At 65.8% G+C, this 19,428-nt stretch overlaps 2 protein-coding genes and 1 long non-coding RNA gene across 3 annotated transcripts; 1 reads left to right on the top strand and 2 right to left on the bottom strand.

The window, feature by feature from the left end:
* Positions 1-1,096: 1,096 nt before the first annotated feature.
* LOC134152718 (CLOCK-interacting pacemaker-like) lies at positions 1,097-5,044 on the bottom strand. The gene is made up of 4 exons (XM_062598303.1): positions 4,962-5,044; positions 2,282-2,436; positions 1,820-1,983; positions 1,097-1,738 (listed from the first exon to the last, which is right to left on the bottom strand). Exons 2-4 carry the CDS (start codon positions 2,322-2,324, stop codon positions 1,112-1,114), a joined length of 834 nt encoding a protein of 277 aa, XP_062454287.1. The 5' UTR covers positions 2,325-2,436; positions 4,962-5,044; the 3' UTR covers positions 1,097-1,111.
* Positions 3,384-6,720, top strand: LOC134152719 (uncharacterized). Its single transcript, XR_009961061.1, has 2 exons — positions 3,384-3,650; positions 6,513-6,720. It is a non-coding gene; the product is annotated as an uncharacterized LOC134152719 (long non-coding RNA).
* CLPTM1 (CLPTM1 regulator of GABA type A receptor forward trafficking) lies at positions 6,311-19,083 on the bottom strand. Its single transcript, XM_062598301.1, is given in 15 exon segments — positions 6,311-6,890; positions 6,892-6,950; positions 7,285-7,452; positions 8,416-8,551; positions 8,872-8,967; positions 9,179-9,369; positions 10,036-10,129; positions 10,722-10,966; positions 11,539-11,659; positions 12,187-12,272; positions 13,177-13,294; positions 13,460-13,618; positions 14,675-14,798; positions 18,784-18,890; positions 18,999-19,083. Coding segments are annotated over 15 exon segments (1,968 nt in total). The 5' UTR covers positions 19,074-19,083; the 3' UTR covers positions 6,311-6,701.
* Between the last annotated feature and the right edge of the window lie 345 nt (positions 19,084-19,428).

Raw genomic sequence — 19,428 nt, 5'->3', positions numbered from 1 at the left:
GTACGGGGCCCTGGGTTGGGGTACGGGGGTGATGCGGGGGGGGGCTCTGGTACCGGGGGCTCCTGGGTCCTGGGTTGGGGTACGGGGGTGATACAGGGGGGGCTTCGATACCGGGGGATCCCGGGGTCCTGGGTTGGGATACGGGGGTGATACGGGGGGGGCTCCGATACCGGGGGCTCCTGGGGTCCTGGGTTGGGGTACGGGGGTGATACTGGAGGGGCTCCGGTACCGGGGGGTACCGGGGCCCTGGGTTGGGGTACGGGGGTGATGCGGGGGGGGGCTCTGGTACCGGGGGGCTCCTGGGGTCCTGGGTTGGGGTACGGGGGTGATACGGGGGGGGCTCCGATACCGGGGGGCTCCTGGGGTCCTGGGTTGGGGTACGGGGGTGATACTGGAGGGGGCCTCCGGTACCGGGGGGTACCGGGGCCCTGGGTTGGGGTACGGGGGTGATGCGGGGGGGGGGCTCCGGTACCAGGGGATCCCGGGGTCCTGGGTTGGGGTACGGGGGTGATGCGGGGGGGGGCTCCGGTACCGGGGGGGTACCGGGGCCCTGGGTTGGGGTACGGGGGTGATGCGGGGGGGGGGGCTCCGGTACCGGGGGGGCTCCTGGGTTGGGGTATGGGGGTGATACTGGGGAGCACTGGTACCAGCCCCTCCCATGGGGGGGGGAGACACGAGACCCCCCCCCCTCCACACACACACACAGTCCCCTTCGGGCCCAGCCCGAGCGCCCCAGGGGAGCACCCCAGGGTGCCCCCACGCCCTCATCCTGCTCCGGACTTGTCCCAAATCCGCCTTCCGCTCCAGGTCCTGGATGCCTGCGGAGATGCTGCCACCGGGGCAGGTTCCTCCGGCCCGGCCGGAGAGCGAGGAAAGGGGGGGGGGGGACCAGGACCGGCTGGGATGGGGATGGGAACAGACTGGGATTGGGAACAGACTGGGATTGGGACTGGCCAGGATAGGGAGCAGTTGGCACGGGAAACGGCTGGGATTGGGACCGGCTGGGATGGGAATCACCTGGGATTGGGACCATCCGGGATGGATATTCCCCTCCCTCCCACCCCCGGCGCAGGGGGGGCCACATCCCACCGGCAGCTTCTTCCGAGCACCTTTATTCCGCGACGGGGCCGCCGCGGGGCCGAGCGCCGGAGGCCGGCGCCAGCGCCGCCCCGTCGGCCAAGTCCGCTGCGGGGCCGAGCAGCTCGGCACCGCGCCGGGCCCAGTACGCGGCGGTGAGGCCGACGGCGCGCTGGAGCCGAGCCCAGGCGCGGGCGTCGTTGGTGCGGGCGGCCTCGCCGAGGAGCCGCGCGTGCTCCCGCAGCTCGGCCAGCTCCCGCTGCGTCCCGCCGTTCTGCCGCAGCAGCTCCTTGGTACGCAGCGTGATGCCCAGCAGCCCCGAGCGCCGCAGGATCTCCACCGTGTTGCGGAAACGCCGCTGCTTCCCGGCGCTCTTGGCCGACGGCCGCAGCTGCTCCGACGGTTTTTGCACCCCGACGGCGCCAGCCGCCTCCGGGACGTCCCGGGGCCGGCCGGGACGCGGGGCGATTTTGGCGTAGGCGTCGAGGAGGGGCGCGTAGGTGTCCTCGCCTTGCGTTTTTGGGCCGGGCGGCGAAGCTTGGAGAGCGCCGGCGGGCACCGGCTGCTGCAGGAGAAGGAGCCGGGCTTGGCCCTGCGCCGGCTCCGGCTCCGGGCGGCCGCTCCAAGCCACGAGCTGAGCGTCCGACGAGGCTCCCGGCGGCTGCGGGGCGCACGGAGGAGGGTGAGCGGCCGGGCGCAACGGGCAGAGCGGGAGTCCCCGCGCGCGCTTCCCGCTCGTTACCTGCTTGACGAGGACGTTTTTGACGATGTAGACGGGGCCGAGGCCGGCGAAGGAGCGGGCGAGGCGCGGGCGCTGCTGGAGCGGGAGCCGGCGCGCCGCGCCGCGCCGCGGAAGCTCCTCCGTGTCCGTCTGCTCCAGCGCGCTCAGGTATTCGGAGCTGGCGTCTGCGGGGGGCAAGAGCGCGAATGAGCCGGTCCCGGATCCCGCCGGGAATCGCCTCCGCTCGGCTGCCCCCCCCCCCCCCCTGGAGCTCCGCAGCCGCTCCGCGGGGAGGGAGGGGGAGACCCCCCCCCCCAGGGAGCCGCTCCGGCATCCCGGCACGGCGTCGGGGGCGAGCGGCCGTGGCCGGACCCCCGACCCCGACCCGAGCCGGAGGAGGGATCCGGAGCGGCTCCGGCTCCTCCCGGAGCGATGCGTGAGCCCCCCCTCCCGTGCCCCCATATCCCCCCCCCCCCCAGATACCTGAGAAGCCGGAGTCCTTCTCGGACTCGCCGCCGGCTCCCATCTTTTCCGGGGGGGCCTTACGGGCCGGGGCCGGCCCGGGGGGGCTCGGGGCGGGGGCGTCCTCGGTCGGGGCCCCCCCCGGCCGCCGGCGTCTCCGCTGGCATCGCCGGCGCCTGCGGGCACCGATGCGGGGGGGGGGGGGAGGGTCAAGCACGGTGCGGGGGGGGGGGGGACACACGTGGGTGCATCCAGGACACCCCCCCACCCATGGGTGTCATCCCCCCGCCCCGAGCACCCCGGCCCGGTGCAGCCGGACACGCTCCCCGCCACGTGCCGCCGCCCCCGCGGGGGGGGGGGAGCGCGCGCGCTCCCGCCCCGGCACGTGGCAGCGGCGCTGGCGCCGGGGGCGGGGCCGGGGGCGGGGCCAAGGGGCAGCCCCGCCCCCGCGGGGACCGGGCCCCGGGGGGGGGGAGAGGGAAGGGGAAGAAACCATGGGGAGGAGGGAATTGGGGGGGGGGGGAGCAAATGGGGCGCTGGGGGGGTAAATGGGGATTGGGGGGGCTGGAGGGGGGTAAGTGGGGGCTGGGGGGGTGAATGGGGCTTCTGGGGGGGATCACGGGGGGTCGATGGGGGTTGGGGGGGCAGATAGGGGGCTGGGGGGGTAAATGGGGATTGGGGGCTAAATGGGGGCTCCTGGGGGGGGATCACAGGGGGTCGATGGGGGTTGGGGGGGCAGATAGGGGGCTGGGGGGGTAAATGGGGGGCGGGGGGGGCTGAATGGGGCTCCTGGGGGGGGGTCACAGGGGGTCGATGGGGGTTGGGGGGGCTATAAGGGCCCAGTGGGGTAGCTTGGGGGGGGCAATGGGGTTTGAGGGGGGCAGTTAGGGGCCCAGCAGGGCGCGTGGTGGTCGGTGTGTGGGGGGGAGGGGGCAGCTGGGGACCTAGTGGGGCAGTTGTGGGGTGAAGGGAGCGGGTGGAGGGGGTCCGGGGGGGGCGCACAGGCAGATGGGGGCCCTGTGGGGCCGACGGGGGACCAGAGGGGGCTCTCGTGGGACGAAGGGGGCAGACGCGGGTCCCGGGCGGGCAGTTGTGGGTCTTGGGGGGGGGGGCGGGCGGGGGGCAGTTGTGGGTCCCGGGGGGTGGGGGACGGTGGCGGCGGTGGCTCGGTGCCCGGGCGGAGGCGGGTTATGCAACGGCACAGCCTGTTCCCTCGCGCACCGCGTGTCACCGCGTGTCACCGCTGTCACCGCCGCCGGGCCACTGCCGTCACCCCCCCCCGGGCACGGGGGCCATCGTGGGACCGCGACCTGCCACCGGCAGCTGGCGTGGGGGGACCAGCGCGGGGACAGCGGCCACCAGCAGGAGCTGGCACCGGGGCCACCAGCAGGTGCTGGCACTGGGGACAGGCACGGGGACCATGGCTTGGTACTGGGAGGTGGCACTGGGGAGGGCATGGGGACCATGGCTTGGCACTGGGGACAGGCATGGGGACCGTGACTTGGTACTGGGAGGTGGCACTGGGGAGGGCAGGGGGACCATGGTGTGGCACTGGGGACAGGCACGGGGACCGTGGCTTGGCACTGGGAGGTGGCACTGGGGAGGGCATGGGGACCATGGCTTGGCACTGGGGACAGGCATGGGGACCGTGGCTTGGTACTGGGAGGTGGCACTGGGGAGGGCAGGGGGACCATGGCGTGGCACTGGGGACAGGCACGGGGACCATGGCTTGGCACTGGGAGGTGGCACTGGGGAGGACATGGGGACCATCGCGTGGCACTGGTGACAGGCACAAGGACCACGACCAGGTACTGGGAGGTGGCACTGGGGACAGGCACAGGGACAGTGGCTGCCACCACATCCTGGCACCAGGGACTGGCATGGGGACAGCAGTTGCCACCAGGAGCTGGCACTGGGGACAGGCACTGGGACCATGGCCTGGCACTGGGAGGTGACACTGGGGACCGTGGCTGCCACCAGGAGCTGGCACTGGGGACAAGCACTGGGACCGTGGCCTGGCAGTGGGGACAGGCACCGGGACTGTGACCTGCCACCAGGGCCATCACAGAGCTGCTTGGTCCCCCCAGTGTCCCCAGTCCTCCAGGGCTCCCTGTCCCCATGTCCCCCACCCCCCCCAATGTCCCCTGTGTCCCTGGTCCCCTGCTGCCCCCCCCATGTCCCCTTGTGTCCCCTCTGGTCACTAGTACCCTCTGTGCCCCCCCCCACGTCCCCTGATCCCCCCCATAACCTCTGCCCCCCCCATACCCCTCCCCATGTCCCCTCGTCCTCCTGGTGTCCCCATGTCCCTGTCCCCAATCCCTGCTTGATGTCCCCTGCCTCCCTGGTGCCCCCCCCCCCACACACCGGTGTCCCCATGTCTGTCCCGTGTCCCCCTCGTATCTCCGTGTCCCCCCGCTGCCCCCCCCACCGGTCCTCCCATGTCCCCCTCCATCCCCCCGGTGTCCCCATGTCCCTTGTCACCCCGGTGTCCCCATGTCCCCCTCCATCCCCCCGGTGTCCCCATGTCCCTTGTCACCCCGGTGTCCCCATGTGTCCCCCCCCGACTCCTTCCCCGTCCCCCCGGTGTCCCCATGTCCCTTGTCACCCCGGTGTCCCCATGTGTCCCCCCCTCCCGACTCCTTCCCCGTCCCCCCGGTGTCCCCATGCCCCGCCGGTGCCGGTGTCGCCGTCCCCGCTGTACCTGGCTGCGTGAGACGCTGGCGGCCGGGTCCGAGCCGGTACCGGAGCCGGTACCGGAGCCGGTACCGGGCGGGGGGCTCGGGAACGGCGGAGCGGTGAAGGGCCGGAGCAACAGCGAGCCGGGCCCGGCCCCGGCCCCGGCCCCGACCCGGCGGCGCCGGGACCGCTCGGCGGCGCCGGGACCGGCTCCGGAGCTCCGGTACCGGGTCGGTGGCGCCGGCGGAAGGCTCCGAAACCGGTCTGGAGGCGCCGGTGCCGGGTTCGGGGAGCGCCGCGGGGGCCGGTACCGGGCTGGGAGCTCCGGCTCCGGGAGAGGCACCGACACCGGTACCGGGGCTGGGCCGGGCACCGGCTCCCGGGCTGGCGGCGGCGGCGGCGGCGGCAGCACAAAGCTGGGGCCGGGGGCCCCGCCCCCCCCCCGGCGGCGGATTGACGGCGCCGGCGGCCAATGGGCGCGGCCGCCGCCCCGTGACGTGCGCGGCGGCGCGGCCCCCCCCGCGCCACGTGCGGGCCGCGGGGCCCGGTGCGGCGCCATGTGAGGGGGCGGGGGCCCGGCGCGCGCCCGCACGTGACGGGGCGGGGCCGCCGCCGCGCGTCACCGCCGCCGTCACCGCCCCCCGTGGGGGGCGGGGGGAGGGAGGGGAGAGCCGGGACCCCCCCCCCCCCCGCGGCTGGGACCCCGCCGGGAGGGACCCCCGGGACCATCCCCCGCGGCCGGGACCCCCCAGGAGGGACCCCCGGGACCCCCCCCGCCCCCGAACCGGGACCCCCCAGGAAGGACCCGCAGGACCCTCCCCACGGCCAGGACCCACAGAGAGGGACTGCTGGGACCCCCCTCCAGGATCCCCCCCCCCCCCATGTCTGAGACCCCCCCACAAGATGGACCTCCAGGACCCCCTCACACCCAGGTCCCCCCCCCCCCGACCCACTGGTAGGTCCCAGCTGGGACCCTCCCCCCCCCCATTTTGGACCCACCCATTAAGCTCCCCCCAGGTGGGTCCTCCCAGCCCCCAAGGCCACCCCCACGCCATCGTTGTAAAGCCAAGTCCCCCCCCTTTCCCCCCTCCCACAGTGGGGTTGCTCCAAGGAAAATGGGGGTGTCACAGATTAGGGGATCCCCCCCCCCATAGGGCATCACCAGCCTCAGGCCAGCCCAGAGGGGCGTTTGGGGCACCACAGCCCCCTATAGGACCCCCCCCCTCCCAAAACAAATCCCCCACAGCAGGGATTTGGGGAGCAGCCGGGGGGGGGGGGGTGGGCGTGCGGTGTGCCTGCCCCCCCCCCCAATGCCATGGGGCCCAGCCCCCCCCCCCCCCCAAAAGCAGCCAGCACGGACACAAGAGCAGCCGCTTTCGGTTCAACACCCACGTGAATTTATTCGATCCAGTCTGGAGTGCAATGAGGAGAAAGGGGCCGGTTTCGGCTAAATCAGCTCTCTTTATGGAAACAAGAGACGACTCGGTCGAGGAAAACTCCTTTACAATGTCCTAAACACCTGCACAATGGGATGGAGCTCACAATGATTACGTGACGAGTTTGACTTTAAATACAGAGACGGGGTTCGCTCCCTCGGATACAGCACAGCACACGGACTCCACCGAACCGCAACCCACCCTCCCCCAGAGTTCCTGGAATAGAAAATAAAAAGCCTCGGAGCCCAGCGGGCCACGTCGGCTCCCTCTCCGCCTCCTGTCCCGTCAGCCGACCGCGCGGGGCGCGTTAGGCTTCTTTAAAAATAAAGTTAGAGCAGGTTAATCCTTTTTCTTGTCCTCTGCCGCTTTGTCCCGGGGGGAGGCGTCAGGCGGGTCCCTGCGTCTCGGCGGCGCCGGGAGCCGGCCCGGCGGGGCAGCGCGGCGGCACCGGCGGGCAGCGCGGGGCTCGGCGTCGTCTGCGAGACCTGGTCCTCCCCGCTGATGCCAAACTCGTTGACAGCGCGTGAGATCCACCCGGTAGATCCAGCGCTGGTAGAGGTAAATGAAGAAGACGACGTCTGCGGGAGGAGAGGAGGGAAAGGGAATTAGGGGAGAGTCGATCCCCAATCTCAAAATTGGGGATGAGGAGAGCCAGAGGCGCTGCCAGGGCGCTCCGATCCCCCCCGGAGACCGTTTAAGAGCTCAGCTGCAGCCACGGGACGGCGATCGGAGCGGGCGGGGAAGGGACGGAGCAGCACCGGGACACGGCCCGGCCGCACGCTGCAGCCTCCTTCGCTGGGAGGCTCCCCGGAGGGGGGAGTGGGGGGTCCGCGCGGCCCGCGGAGGATCCAGCGGCGATTTATTCCTTCCGGCTCCGCGCTCCGGCTCTCCGGCCCGGCCGCGGCTCCTTACCGTCCCGCAGGCAGCCTATCCTGTACATCATGGGCATCTTGATCACGAAGGCGAAGAGGTCGTCGATGAAGGTGTTGAGGGCTTTGTAGGTCAGCATCCGCCAGGGCAGGTGAGCCACCGACTTCAGCTTGTAGTTGATGAACAGCTGCGGGGTCATGGTGATGAAACCTGCGGAGGGGCGAGCCGCTTCGTTAGCGCCGCCGGAACGAGCCCTCCGGCTCAGCACGTTCACTTCAAAAGGCTTCTCCAGCTCGCCGGGCAGCTGGCAGTTGGAAAACGCAACCGGGAGAGCCTGTTTTCCCCTCCCGCCCTCCGTGGGAACGGGATCCAGGCCCCACGGCTCACCGCTAAACTCCTTCCCACACCCAGCTCCTCCACCCCGCGCTAGGGCTGGGCGAGTTTTCGGCGCCGGAACGTGCTTTTGCACCGCCAGCAACGGCTGGGTTTGAGGAACTGAAACATTTGTTGGTTTTGGTTCAGCTTTCCAGCCCAGCGAAGATCAAAAACAGAAAACTGGACGAGAAAACGCCGTAGCCAAAAGCCTGCGTAGCAGCACAACCGAGGCAATTACTAGACGCTGTTCCAGAAAGCGGCGTCTCGGCGAGCCGCTCCCGAGCCAGCTCTTAACGCGCAGAGCAAGACCAAATTCTTGAAGCCGCCTTTTCCCACACGTTGCTTTAGGGTGAAAGCTGGTGAATTAAGTCACAGCTGCTGCTCAAAGGCTTCTGGAAACCTCAGACAGTTGGGACAGGGTAGGATGAGGCCAGGGAGCAGCAGGCTGGACGGACAGAGGGGAAAGGCGGCCCCGCGAGGACGGACGCTGCCAGGGGACAGCGAGAGAAGAGGCGGCGCCGCAGCGTCCCCGCCGCGGGGCTCGGGAGGCAGAAACGAGGGGGATCGGCCGGGGGGAGACGGTCCCCGAGGCGCTCGCGAGCACGGCCGACCCGTTCGGCATCCCGCAGCGAGAAGCCCGAGCCTGCACGGGGTACGACCCAGCCCCTCCTCCCCCCCGCTCCTCTCCCTCAAACCAGAGGCAATTCGGGGCAGCTCTGCGGCTACCCGCGACCTCTCCGCGCCGCTCGGGGCGCCGAGGACCGGGCCGCCGGCAGCCCGGCGCCGCTCGATACTCACCGAACGTCAGGAGGAAGCCGTAGAGCATGCTCAGCACCCACGAGTACCAGCCCTTGTGCTCCAGGTACAGCAGACTGTACACGGCGTAACAACCCAGCAAGGGGAAGAGGATCCACGAGAGGTACCGGAAAGCCATCTAGGGAGACAACGACAGCCGAGGTGAGCCAGGAAGAGCGTGAGATCCCGGCACCTCGGCCTCGTGCTTCCCCCTCTCCCGGCTCAACACCCCTTTCCCAAGGATACTGGAGGCCTCGGCTCAAAGACAGATCAGGCCGGGCAATGCCGGGAGCCCGCTTCCCTGACAGCGTGAGCGTATCCCAGGGCTCTTGTGGAAGATGAGGCAGAGGGAAACAAACAAAAAAAAGACTTCCCGGGATGTTCTCCCTCACGTGGAGCAGCTAGAATCAGGCTGCGCCTCGCCCCCACCCTCGCGCCTCGTGGGGCCCCGCCACTCACGTCGTCGTACACCTTGGTGGAAGACTCTATGTACGTGGATTTGTCTTTGAAAGTGAGACGCGGAAACACTCCTGCGACCTTGTTCTCTCGGTCCAGCTGCTCGTCGGCCAAAGCAGAGGAGAGCGGGGTGGGGAGAGAGAGAGAAAAAAAAAAAGTGACCAAACAGCGCTCTGCCGTGCCCGAGCGAGCCCGGCCACGACGCGGCGCGATTCTGCGCACCGCGGAGCGGCACCCCGCAGATCCAGCGGCACGGAGCGGGGTCTGGGAACGCTCCCGGACGCCCAGAGCGCCCGAGACGCTTGCTCACCCTGACGTCCATGACCTTTGTGATCTTCCAGAGGTCGATGAGGAGCCCGATGAAGACGCTGACCTGCACCACGAAGTTTGTTTCGTTGTCCAAGATGTAGAGGAGAACGACGAGCGACTGGAAGACGCCAAAGAAGACGGAGCGGACGGAGAGGCCCTCGAGGGACTGCCGGCTGTTCCAGAACTGGATGTCTGCAAACAAGGAATCAAAGCCGGGTCAAAACTACAGTCCCTGTCCACCACTGCCTCTCTCCTCCCAGCAGAGCCGTGTCGGGCCCGACCGGGAGGCCGGTTCATCCCCGCAGCGTGCGCAGAGCCCAGCAGTTCGGGAGGCTCCGGAGACCGGCCTTTCTCCTCCCTCCCCGAGTCAGCAGAGGGAGCGAGAGCAGCTCGCCGCCAACGCGCAGGCAGAGCGGGCAGGGCATCGCCCAGAGGCGAGCAGATGCCACAAACAACAGTCTGAGCGACCGAGCCGGCGATGGGGCCCAGAAAACCACAAATTTCCGGTGTTAAGGCCACAAATCCACCCTGCGGCATTGAGCAACGCGGCAGAGGAGCGACGTATCCCCGAGCGTGCGACAGCGGCTGCAGCCTGCGCAGGACGCGAGGAGATTTAGCTGCAGCTGCCGAAGATGTCACAAACCCGACTGGGGCTCCTTCTCCTCCCAACAAGGAAGAGGAGGGTTTCCAGCAGCGTGTCGTGCTCAGCTGGCTGAGATCCCACCACAGTGGGAGGCCATCTGCTCTGCCACCGCCACAGGGACAACAACGGATGGCCCAGGAGAGGCAAGAGAAGGGACACGTGTCCCTCCCCTCTCCACAGATCTCCTCGGCCCAAGGTCCCTTCATGGAGCTCACCGTTTTTGAAGGCCAAGAACTCAAATACGCTGTGAACGATGGAAACGACGATGGTCAGAGCCAGCAGGTACGGGTTTGTCTCCAGGAGGGCAACCTGGAACAGGTGACAAGAACCTCGCTGAGGCTCCATCCCATCCTCCCGCTGCTCCCCAGTGCCTGCCACATCACGACAAACAAGCCAAGGATGCCCGGAGAAGGATCTGGGAGAAGACGTTGACGCTTTAAGGATTTTCTCCAACGCAGGAACTGGCCACGGCACCGTCACGTTGCCGCGTGTCGCCTGCACGGCCCAAGGGAGCCAGGCGCCTGGGCCACCGCAGCAGCACATGGCACGAAACAGGGAACAGGCAGCTGGGGCGATGCTTCCCCGCCTCCACCTCCCCTCGGCCTCATTCCCAAGGAGGCTGGGAACAGCTGGGGGCTACAGTTCATAAGTTGGCTTGAGCCGGTGGGTTCAGGTCCCTCTAGGAGAACTTCAAGAGGAAGAGAACAGGGAGAGGAGAGCTCTTGTCGCAAAGCGAACGAACAAGGAGCCATCGCAACGAAGAACCGGAATTAACGCTTCCAGAAAGCTACGGAGAAGGGGAAGCAGTCGCTGTGGAAGAGTAACCAAGCCTGATCCCAGTCTACGAGAGCGAGCAGGAGGGCCGTGTCAGGGAGAAAGGAGACCCGCCAGCGGCTCTCACCTTCACCGAGTCCTGCTCCTCGTCCGACTGCTCGTACAGGTCCTCTCCCAGGAAATTCCAGGGGGATTTGGTGCTCTGGGCGGCGTAGAGCTGCCAGCGCCACAGGGAGAGCGGGCAGAAGGAGAGGCGAAAGGGCAGGCGCTGCAGGGTCTCGTTAATGGGGAAATAATCCTTCTGCAGGTTCCAGTAGTCGTTGAAGTACAGGATGGGGTAGTAGTCGCCGCTGACGGCGTCGAACTTCACATCTGCAGCCGGGGGGGGGGGGGGGGGGGAGAAAGAGCAGAGAGAGATCTGAGCAGGCCACGGGGACGCAATGGAGCCACAAGAGCCGTTTCACCGCTGCCTCTCCACCAGCGCAGAGCTTGCGAGAGACCTACAGGGTCCAAACCCCAAATGGGCCTGGTACAAGCTCCCCGAGAGCGGGAACTGCGCAGGGAGGAGGTGGCTTCGTTCCCAGAGGAGCCCCGGGGATGCAGGCGAGCTGCAGCCACAGCACCTGGCTCAAACCTGCTGCTTTTGGAGGGCATCGAACAGGCTCAGGTACCTGCAGCCTGGAGGTTTGGACAGTCTCTGCTGCGTTTAGCATGCCAGTAACGGGAGCCCCGAGCACCCAGGTGGCACCAGTGTGGTATTATCAGGGTCAATATCTGCTTAACCAGGTGTTAGGCAGCGCTAATATCGAGCGCTGGCAGGGGACGGCTCCCAAAGCCCCTTAAAAAGGCAGCAAATTGCAACGGAGAAACGACCCCCTGTTCCCAAGGGAGCCCAAACGCGTTCTCCGAGGAGCAGCGGAGCCGCTGCGCTTCCCGGTCCTTACACTGGTCCAGAGGGGGTGGCACGCTGCCCTTCACCCAGGGCGTGTGGTCATCCACCATGTTGATGGTCAAGTTGGGGTGCCAGTGCGAGATGACCTCCACGGGACCGTAGTCTTCTGCCCTCTGCAACGAGAGCGGAGTCAGGGCACGCCCTGGGGGCCACGGCCCCGTATGTCCCCACACGATGGGGATGCGCGGCCCCAGGGACCCGGGAGAGAGCTTTTAGACCTAAAATAACCCCAGAAAAAACAAACAGCCATAGGAGGGGGCATCCTAGAGCAGGAACACTGAGGCCACAGAATGGTTGAGGTTCACAGTCTTCATGATTAGAGGACAGCATGTGAATATTTAGGAGTTTGGTGGGGAACAGACCTTCACCGCCTTCCCTGGACAAATCCTAACCCAGGGCAAGGCAGCTACTTCCCAGGACCCACCAAGAGCGGTGGAGACGCCCTTTTGCTCAGCCAAGTGCTTTACAAACCAGCTGTCCCCCAAGCCTCACCTCCGAGAGGCCCTAAAACGCACCGTCCTCCAAAGGTGACGGACACCGGGTCAGCGCGAGCCGAGCTGCTCTCGTTGCAGTTCCGCTCGGCTCGAAGGAGAAGCGACCCGAAGCCAAAGGGGCAAGAAGAGGAGGAGGAGACGGCTACCTTGATCATTTCGGGGTCTGCTTCCGTCTCTCCAGTCAGAAGGTTCTTGGTTTTCTGGAACCGCCGTCGTTTGTATTTATTGATCACTGGAAGGAAACAGGAGAGGTGAAGGAACATCTGCCTGCTTCCCTCTGAGACTCGGCCCACGTGGATAACTGGCGAGTGGCCATCCTGGGAACGCCCTACGAATCCCTGCGGTTGAGTCGATCCCACTCCTGCTCTCTCCCAACCTTCCTTCTCCCACTCGGTGCCACCGGACACTAGCGCTGCCAAAGAGACTAAGAGCAATCGATTGGGTCCCTAGAACTCCCTCCGAGAGGGACACGTCTCTGCTCACGCCTCCACCTCCTCCAGGTGCGATGGGACGCAGCGCAGGAGGATTCACGGTCATGCCAAGTTTGCCAAATTCCCAGGGTCCAAAATAAGGTCAAAATCCTCCCAAGAATCTCTCCCTGTTCCTTCGGGGGGACCCACGTCCCTGGACGTAGCTCAAGGGTTGGAAGACGACGACCTCGTCTCCCTCACGTGGAGCCTGGCTGCGTTTCAGTTCCTTCACCTGCACCAAAATCTCAGCGACTGGCTCTGGTGAATTACAGGAGACACCCAGGAGATGACCACCCACCCAAGCGTGCAGGAGACCATCTTCTACCTTCAACCCAAGCGCCAAGAAACAGAGACGATCTCCAGCTCGGAGAACACCCAGGCCACAGGCTGCCGGAGGCTGTGGGGACCGGGATATTTGCCCTAATCTTAACCTCTATCTCTAGGCAGCTGCTTTTGCCAATCCAAAGGCAAACAGAGCTTGGCGTGAGCCCTTAGGGCTCCCGATTTTGACAAGGGAAATGGGACGTCAGCTCGCATGGTCCGTGCTCTGCCCTCGCCCCCACACACACGAGAAACACCTCTGTTCCCAGCCCAAAGCAGCCCTCCAAGCCGCTCGCATGCCGAGCGCAACCCCACAACCGCCGCCCCTTCTGCCCCCAAACTTACTGCGCGACGTGTGGACCGTGGCGAGGCGTCTGTAGAGGTTTTTCTGCCTGGGATCCGGGTGGAAGCCGCTTTTTGTGAAGTACACGTGGATGTAGATAGAGCCGTTTTGCTGGACGCTCTGAAATCGCACGGGACCGGCAGGGCGGTTACAGCCGGGCTTTGGGCCGCACGGGGCGAGTTTGCTGCAGCCCGCAGCAGCTCAGCGGCGGTTTCTTAGTCACGACCGCAGACACCGCTCGGCACCGGCGTTCGTACGGCGCCTAGCACAGAGCCCCACACCTACCTGTGAAATGTCTACCTCCCCGTAGTGCTCGTAACACCCATCTGCGTTCTCCCCGCTGGTCCAGTCCCCGTAGACGAGATCTCGCTTCTGCCAGAACAACGCTGAGCTGACGTTGAAATCTGTAAAGTGCTCGTGCTCCGAGATGTAAACGTACAGGTCCTGCGGAGGGAGGCGCGCGTCGGCCGCTAGCGGACGGCTCGGCCCGGCGCCGAGATATCGCTGCCCGAGCCCCGTATCCTCCCCGGACTCCCGAGCCTCCCACGCGCAGCACGCGACCGGGACAGCACCTCCTCCCAAACCATCTCCACCCTCTGGCAGACCCAAGACATAACTAAGGTATCTTTCAACCGCCGCTACCCTGCCGGGACACCACAGCCACGAGGCAGAGCACTGGAGTTGTTTTAAATCATCCCCAAGCAACAGCAGACGCCTGCGTTGAACAGAACCTCCTAAACCCCCTGCTTTTACGCACCAGCAGCTTACTCCCTTCTGCTGCTCTCCAGGCAGCCCAAAACCTACCCTTCCCAGCAAGCACCAACTCCTTGCTGGACCCCAACTTCTGGGGCGCCCTGTTTTATCCACAGCATGGTTTGGAGCCACTGAGGGTCGTCAGGGAGGCAGCAGAGGAGCTGCTCTGCCTGACCTCAGCGCGGGTACTAAAACTGCCTTCCCTGGAGAGCTCGTAACAGCACACAGCACCGCAGCCCGGGCGCGAAAGGGCGTTTGGCTAGCTGCACGCAAGACAGAAAGGCTGCTAGGTGCTCCCAGCCCTCCCACGAAGGCTGCTGAGAAACCAGCACACAAGCAGCAAGAAAAGGCAGCTGGTCAGCGATCGAGGCAGCAGGAGCCTCCCATCGTTAGCTCCCATCTACGGAAAAAGAGCCGCAGAAACCGAGCAGGATCCACGTGAGAACGGTGCAAGGGATTCCCCGGGCTGCGCGCCCCGACCCAGATCCTCCTGCCCCTCCGCGTCCTCCACACCAGCCTGCGCTTTCCAGGCTGTTCTCGACACCGCTACGTTGCCAGTTGTGGTTTGATGAACTCATCTGAGAGGGATGAGGCTCCTCATACGGTCATTTAGGAAGTCAACGCATGCTACCCGCTCCATCGCGCGCCCTTGCGAAGGGGGGATTTTGCACAGCTTCAGCAGCCAGCACCTACAACACCGCGAGCCCGCTCCGACCTGACCCGACTGGGAGCTTCTCTTGGCATTACCATCAAAGTGTCCTTAGGGAAGAGGTTTCGGCTCGGAGCTCGCGGCGTCCCACCAGCGCTGCTCTGCTCCTGGGGCGCCGGCCCGCGGCGGAACCAACTGCTGATGGCCCAGATGATAAAAATCCTGCGGAAGAAAGAGTCAGGAGAAGTCACTCCGGCATTTGAACCACCCTCCCTAACCAAATCAGTTGTGGTCTCGCACAAACAACGCTGCCCGTTCCCTGGAGCTGGGAGGGGGAAATTTGCTACTGCTGGATTTCTGAGCTTTTACTTCAAGGCTCAGGTTTTCACTCACCGCAGTCATCTCTGGCGTTCACCTTTGGGAGAGAGCTGGTGGCCAGAACAAACTGGTTCCGGGCCACTTCGGACTCCCGCGGAGCAACGCCAGGCACGGCAGACTCCGCCGGCAGCGGAGCGAAGGTGCCCGGAGCTCGCCTCAAGGACGTGGCGACAAAGCAGCGCTTCGAGCCAGCCCAGCCTCTGCCGCCGGGGGGGTCTGCGGGGTGGGGACGCCGGGGCGTCCCCACGTCCTCGCAGAGGCCTCGAGTCACGGAAGCGAAGCGTCAAGTAGGAGCGTCAACCCGAGACCGACGGCGGGGACCGAACCACGAGGACATCGAAGAACAAAGTTTGTCCGTGCGTATTTACGGCGGGGCAGAAGCCACGAGGCCAGATCACCTGGAAGAGCGATGGGTCCCAGCACAGTTCCAGAAGCCTTCCCGGTGGAGCTCACGTCCTTCGCTTGCTCACCATCTCCAGAACGCTACGAGACACTTCTTAAGTCAAAGCCAGCCAAGCAAGACAGTAAATTTACTGCCTGTGTTCTGGAATATAAACTTTGGGGTCTGTGTGTAGCTGTAGGGCAGCTGAAAAAGGGCCCACGCTGGGCAGGAGGGCAGAGGGACGATCTTCCATCTCCTCCCGGCCTGGAAAGACGTAAACTATGGCCATAGCCGTGACATTTCCCCGCCTCGGAGCCCGCAGCTGCGATTCCCGCCGAACACCAGTCCCCCCAGGTGTTCTCCCGGGTTGCTTCCAGCACGCAGCCCGGGACAGGTCCCTTCCATGCTTCCTCTGCAAGGCAATAGCCTTCGAGTATAAAAAAAGACGATTTTTTTTTAAGTTTTGGATGACTTTCTCCCAAGGCAGCATGTCTGAAGGTGAAGAGATTTTCAGCCTCCCCCCCCCCCTTTTTTTTTTGAAGTTAAAGCTCAGAGTATCATGTACACGCCTCAAGCGACGTTAAACCAGACTCTTCTCCTGGTCTAAGCGCAACACTACAAGACAACAAGCCTGGGAACAGCAGGCAGCACCAGCCAGCAACCAAGCAACTCCTCTCTGAGAGTAAACAAAAGCCAAAAGCACAGAGTGAACGACTTCCCGGAGAGAAACGGGCCTGGATCTGTTAGAGTTACTTTCCTAGACGTCCGTGCCCCAAGGAAGGCCGGTTTTCAGGTGGAGGACTCTGGAGATGCACTGAACTTAATCAAGACTTCGCTTGTTAGAACTGTCTGGTTGTGCTGGGTCAGAGCTTTTGAGAAAGTCTGAGAGCAAAGGTTTAAACAAAGCCTGAACTAGCTTTTCTGAGCTATCAGGGACAAGAAGAGGCATCGAGAGAGTCTCCCGGGATGCTTCTCGCTGAGCCCAGCACAGTTCCGCACTGCTGGCTCTCTGGCGAGCTCGCTCGCAGTAACAGATCCGAAGAGTTAATCGTCCTGGCTACGCAGCATGGGGGAGCGCCAAAGTATCTCGCTCAGACGGTCACAACGAGGCCCGCAGCCAGCTCAACGCGACAGCGCGCAGAGCGGTTTATTTTCTAGAACAACCTAGAGCGTTACTGCCTGCACAGGGAAGGTTTGGGAGCGTATTTCTTCTTTGAAAGATGCGACTTCCAGAAACCAGAGCAGATACCAGGCACGACGTTCGCATGCTGAAGGCAAAACGTCACCCGCTCCTCGTCCGAGCAGCCCGCTCAGGGCTAGGCGCCGAGACTGCTTTCCACCTACCAATAAGCGTGATTTTTTTTCCCTCGTGCCTCCTAGTTCCCTCCACCATCCAACCGCGACACAGGGAACAACTTTAAGCGCCTCCGCCGCAAAAGCTCTTCGCTCGCCACGATCGCTACGCGACGGAGAGGATTTAGTGCTCTCTCCCGGCTGTCCTGGGCGGCAGACAGGCCGCAGCGTCACGCCTGCTCCGCGGCAGAGCTCTTCCGGCCGTTCAGAAGGATTTGCCAAGAGAGATGATGCTTTGGGGAGGAACAAACCTGCCCTTGGTGGGGCAGGAACGAGAAGGCGGACTGATTTCCCTCCCAGAAGCGCAGCTGCTCAGGGCGCTTCAGGAGCGTGGGGAAGGCAGCGTATTGCACTAGGGTGGACGTGCAGAGACTTTGCACGTGGAAGAGCAGAAGTGTAACAGAGTCGTGACGCAGCAGGTCCAAGACACGCAAGAACGCCCGCAGCGGGTCTGTCGGCTCCGGCGTACGGAATTCCTCACCACAACGCGGACGAGGCCGGCAAAAACCTCCCCATGTGCTCATGAAAACACAGGTTTGGGTTGTCCATGTCCAAATACGCAGCACTGGCTCCCGGCAGGCGTCACACGAGGCAGCTGCTACGGCAAGAACCCCGGAGAAACCTTCAGCGAGGGCGGTGACGCAGCTGAGCCATTCGATCCGTCTTCGCGCTAGGAAAAGCGTCTCTGCGGCGCTCGAGACGGAGAGCGCAGACGGGGCAAGGCGAACATCGGCCGTCCCCGCTTACGCTCGCGGCGTTCCTCGTTTCCACGGGATTAGAGACACGCAGAGAGCGGCACGGCCACGCACGGTCCTGCGAGCAGCCTCGAGATCCCACCGCTCCCCGTGGAGCCCGCTGGGTTTGCGCTGCCGAGATCGGCCACTCTCTGACCCAACCTTCGGCCAGAGGGAAGGCCGGGTTGCAGCTTTGCAGCCTGCGCTTTGCTTTGCGGGGCCAAGAAAGGGCTCCAAAACCCCACGGGAGACGGGGGGCAGTTCTGCCGTCGCAGCATTAGGAGGGAAAGCTCAGCGCTGCCCGGGGCGTCGCTGAAGGACGGCTCTCCATCACTTAACGTGGTTTTACAGCAGCTCAGCAGCAACCAGCCGTCCTCGAGCGAGCTCTTCTTCTTGCCCGGTCCACGCAGGTTCACCGAGGCTCCGGATGAGCCCTGTAGAGGAGCTGCCAGGAAGCTGATGTTGATCTGAGAGCTCAGCCAGAGGCAGTTCAAAGTCCATCCGGGAGTCTGGGTTGAAGAAAGCAATCCGAGGTGTCGGAGAGCCGGGTCACAAGCCTGCCTGAGGCAGTTCATCCGCTCCGGCCCCACACGGGAGCTCATCTCGGCCCAGGAAACTATCCCAAACAGATAGTTGGGGCCTTCAAGCTGGAAACCTGCCAGAGGCCTTCCCTCCTCTGCGAGGGCGGCGAGCCCCGAGAACCGCTAAGTCACCCTAGGGCCGCCCAGATGCATTTTTAACAGCTTGTTTTACTCCTAGAGCTTCATTTAACCTCCCGCTACCTGTTTAATGCTCCCAAACTGCAGGTCCTTTCCTTCCTGCAGCCATTCCGCAGCCCGAGATCTCCGTGAGAGCGCGAAGCAGCTGCGCAAACCCGACCGCGACCAGCAACGCCGCTGCTGCCGCCTCCTTCCCCACCGAGGGAAACTCCTTCGCACAGGGGATCGAGCCGAGGCAGACACGACCACCAGGGAAGCGCCGTCTGCCCGGGATGGGGACGCCAGGGCCTTTCCGCCCGCTCGGCGGCGGCGCTGCTCAGCCCGAGGAGCGTTTGGAGGAGCGCACACACGCCGCAGCCTGGGTTTCGGATCCCTCCGGACGAGCTACGGAGGGCACCGACGTCTCTTCGGAAGAGAGCAGGCAGCGCGCTCAGCCCGTTCAAGCGGCGGCGGCGGGCAGGAGCGGCCAACTAACCCCCGAGCTTCGCCGCTCGCAGGCCGCAAGCCCCGGGGCACGAGTAGGCCTCTCCCCGCCCGCCCCCCCCCCCCCCGCTGCCGGTAGGCCCGGGAGAGGCGGCCCCGGTGCAACGGGCGCGGGCGGAGCCCGGCGCAGCGGCGGGGCTCGCGCCGCCGGGGCTCACCGGAACAAGACGCCTTTGATGACCTGCCAGGCGTTGGGCGCCGGTTGCTGCCGCTGCGTCTCGGCCGCCGCCGCTTCGCCGCCACCGGCGCTCCCGTTACTGGTCACCTGCTGAAGGGAAGCGGGCAGAGAGGGGAACGAGGCCGTCAGCAGGGCCCCACCGCCGCCTGTCTCCCCCCCCGCGGCCGCTCCCCGCCCTGCCGGGGCCGCTCGTACCTGCTCCGGGCCTGGCCCGGGCCCCGCCGCCGCCGCCGCCGCCGCCGCCGCCGCCTCCGTCTCCGGCGCCGCCATCTTGCTGCGCCGCTGCTCGCGTCGCTCTCGCGAGAGCGCAGAGCGGGCGCGATCTCGCGCGGGCGCCGCGTCACGCGAGGTGGGCGGGGCAGGGAGGTGGGCGGGGACTGCGGGGGGCGGAGAAGGGCGTGGCCGCGACTAAGGGGCGTGGCCGCGACTAAGGGGCGTGGCTAAGACTAAGGGGCGTGGCCGCGGCTATCGCGGCGGCTGGGTGGAGGCGGGTGACGGGGCCCCGGTAGCGTTACCGGGAGCTTCTCCGCGGTCCGCGCAGGCCCTGACCGGACTGGGGAGCTCCCGGGGGGACCCAGCGCGGTGACGCTGAGGGTGCTGGAGGAGGAAGTAACCGGGAGGCTCC

The sequence above is a fragment of the Rhea pennata genome, chromosome 32 (assembly GCF_028389875.1).
Source record: "Rhea pennata isolate bPtePen1 chromosome 32, bPtePen1.pri, whole genome shotgun sequence".
NCBI lineage: Eukaryota > Metazoa > Chordata > Aves > Rheiformes > Rheidae > Rhea > Rhea pennata.
Note: the sequence above shows the minus strand (reverse complement) of the source record. Positions and strands in the feature narration are given on the sequence as shown.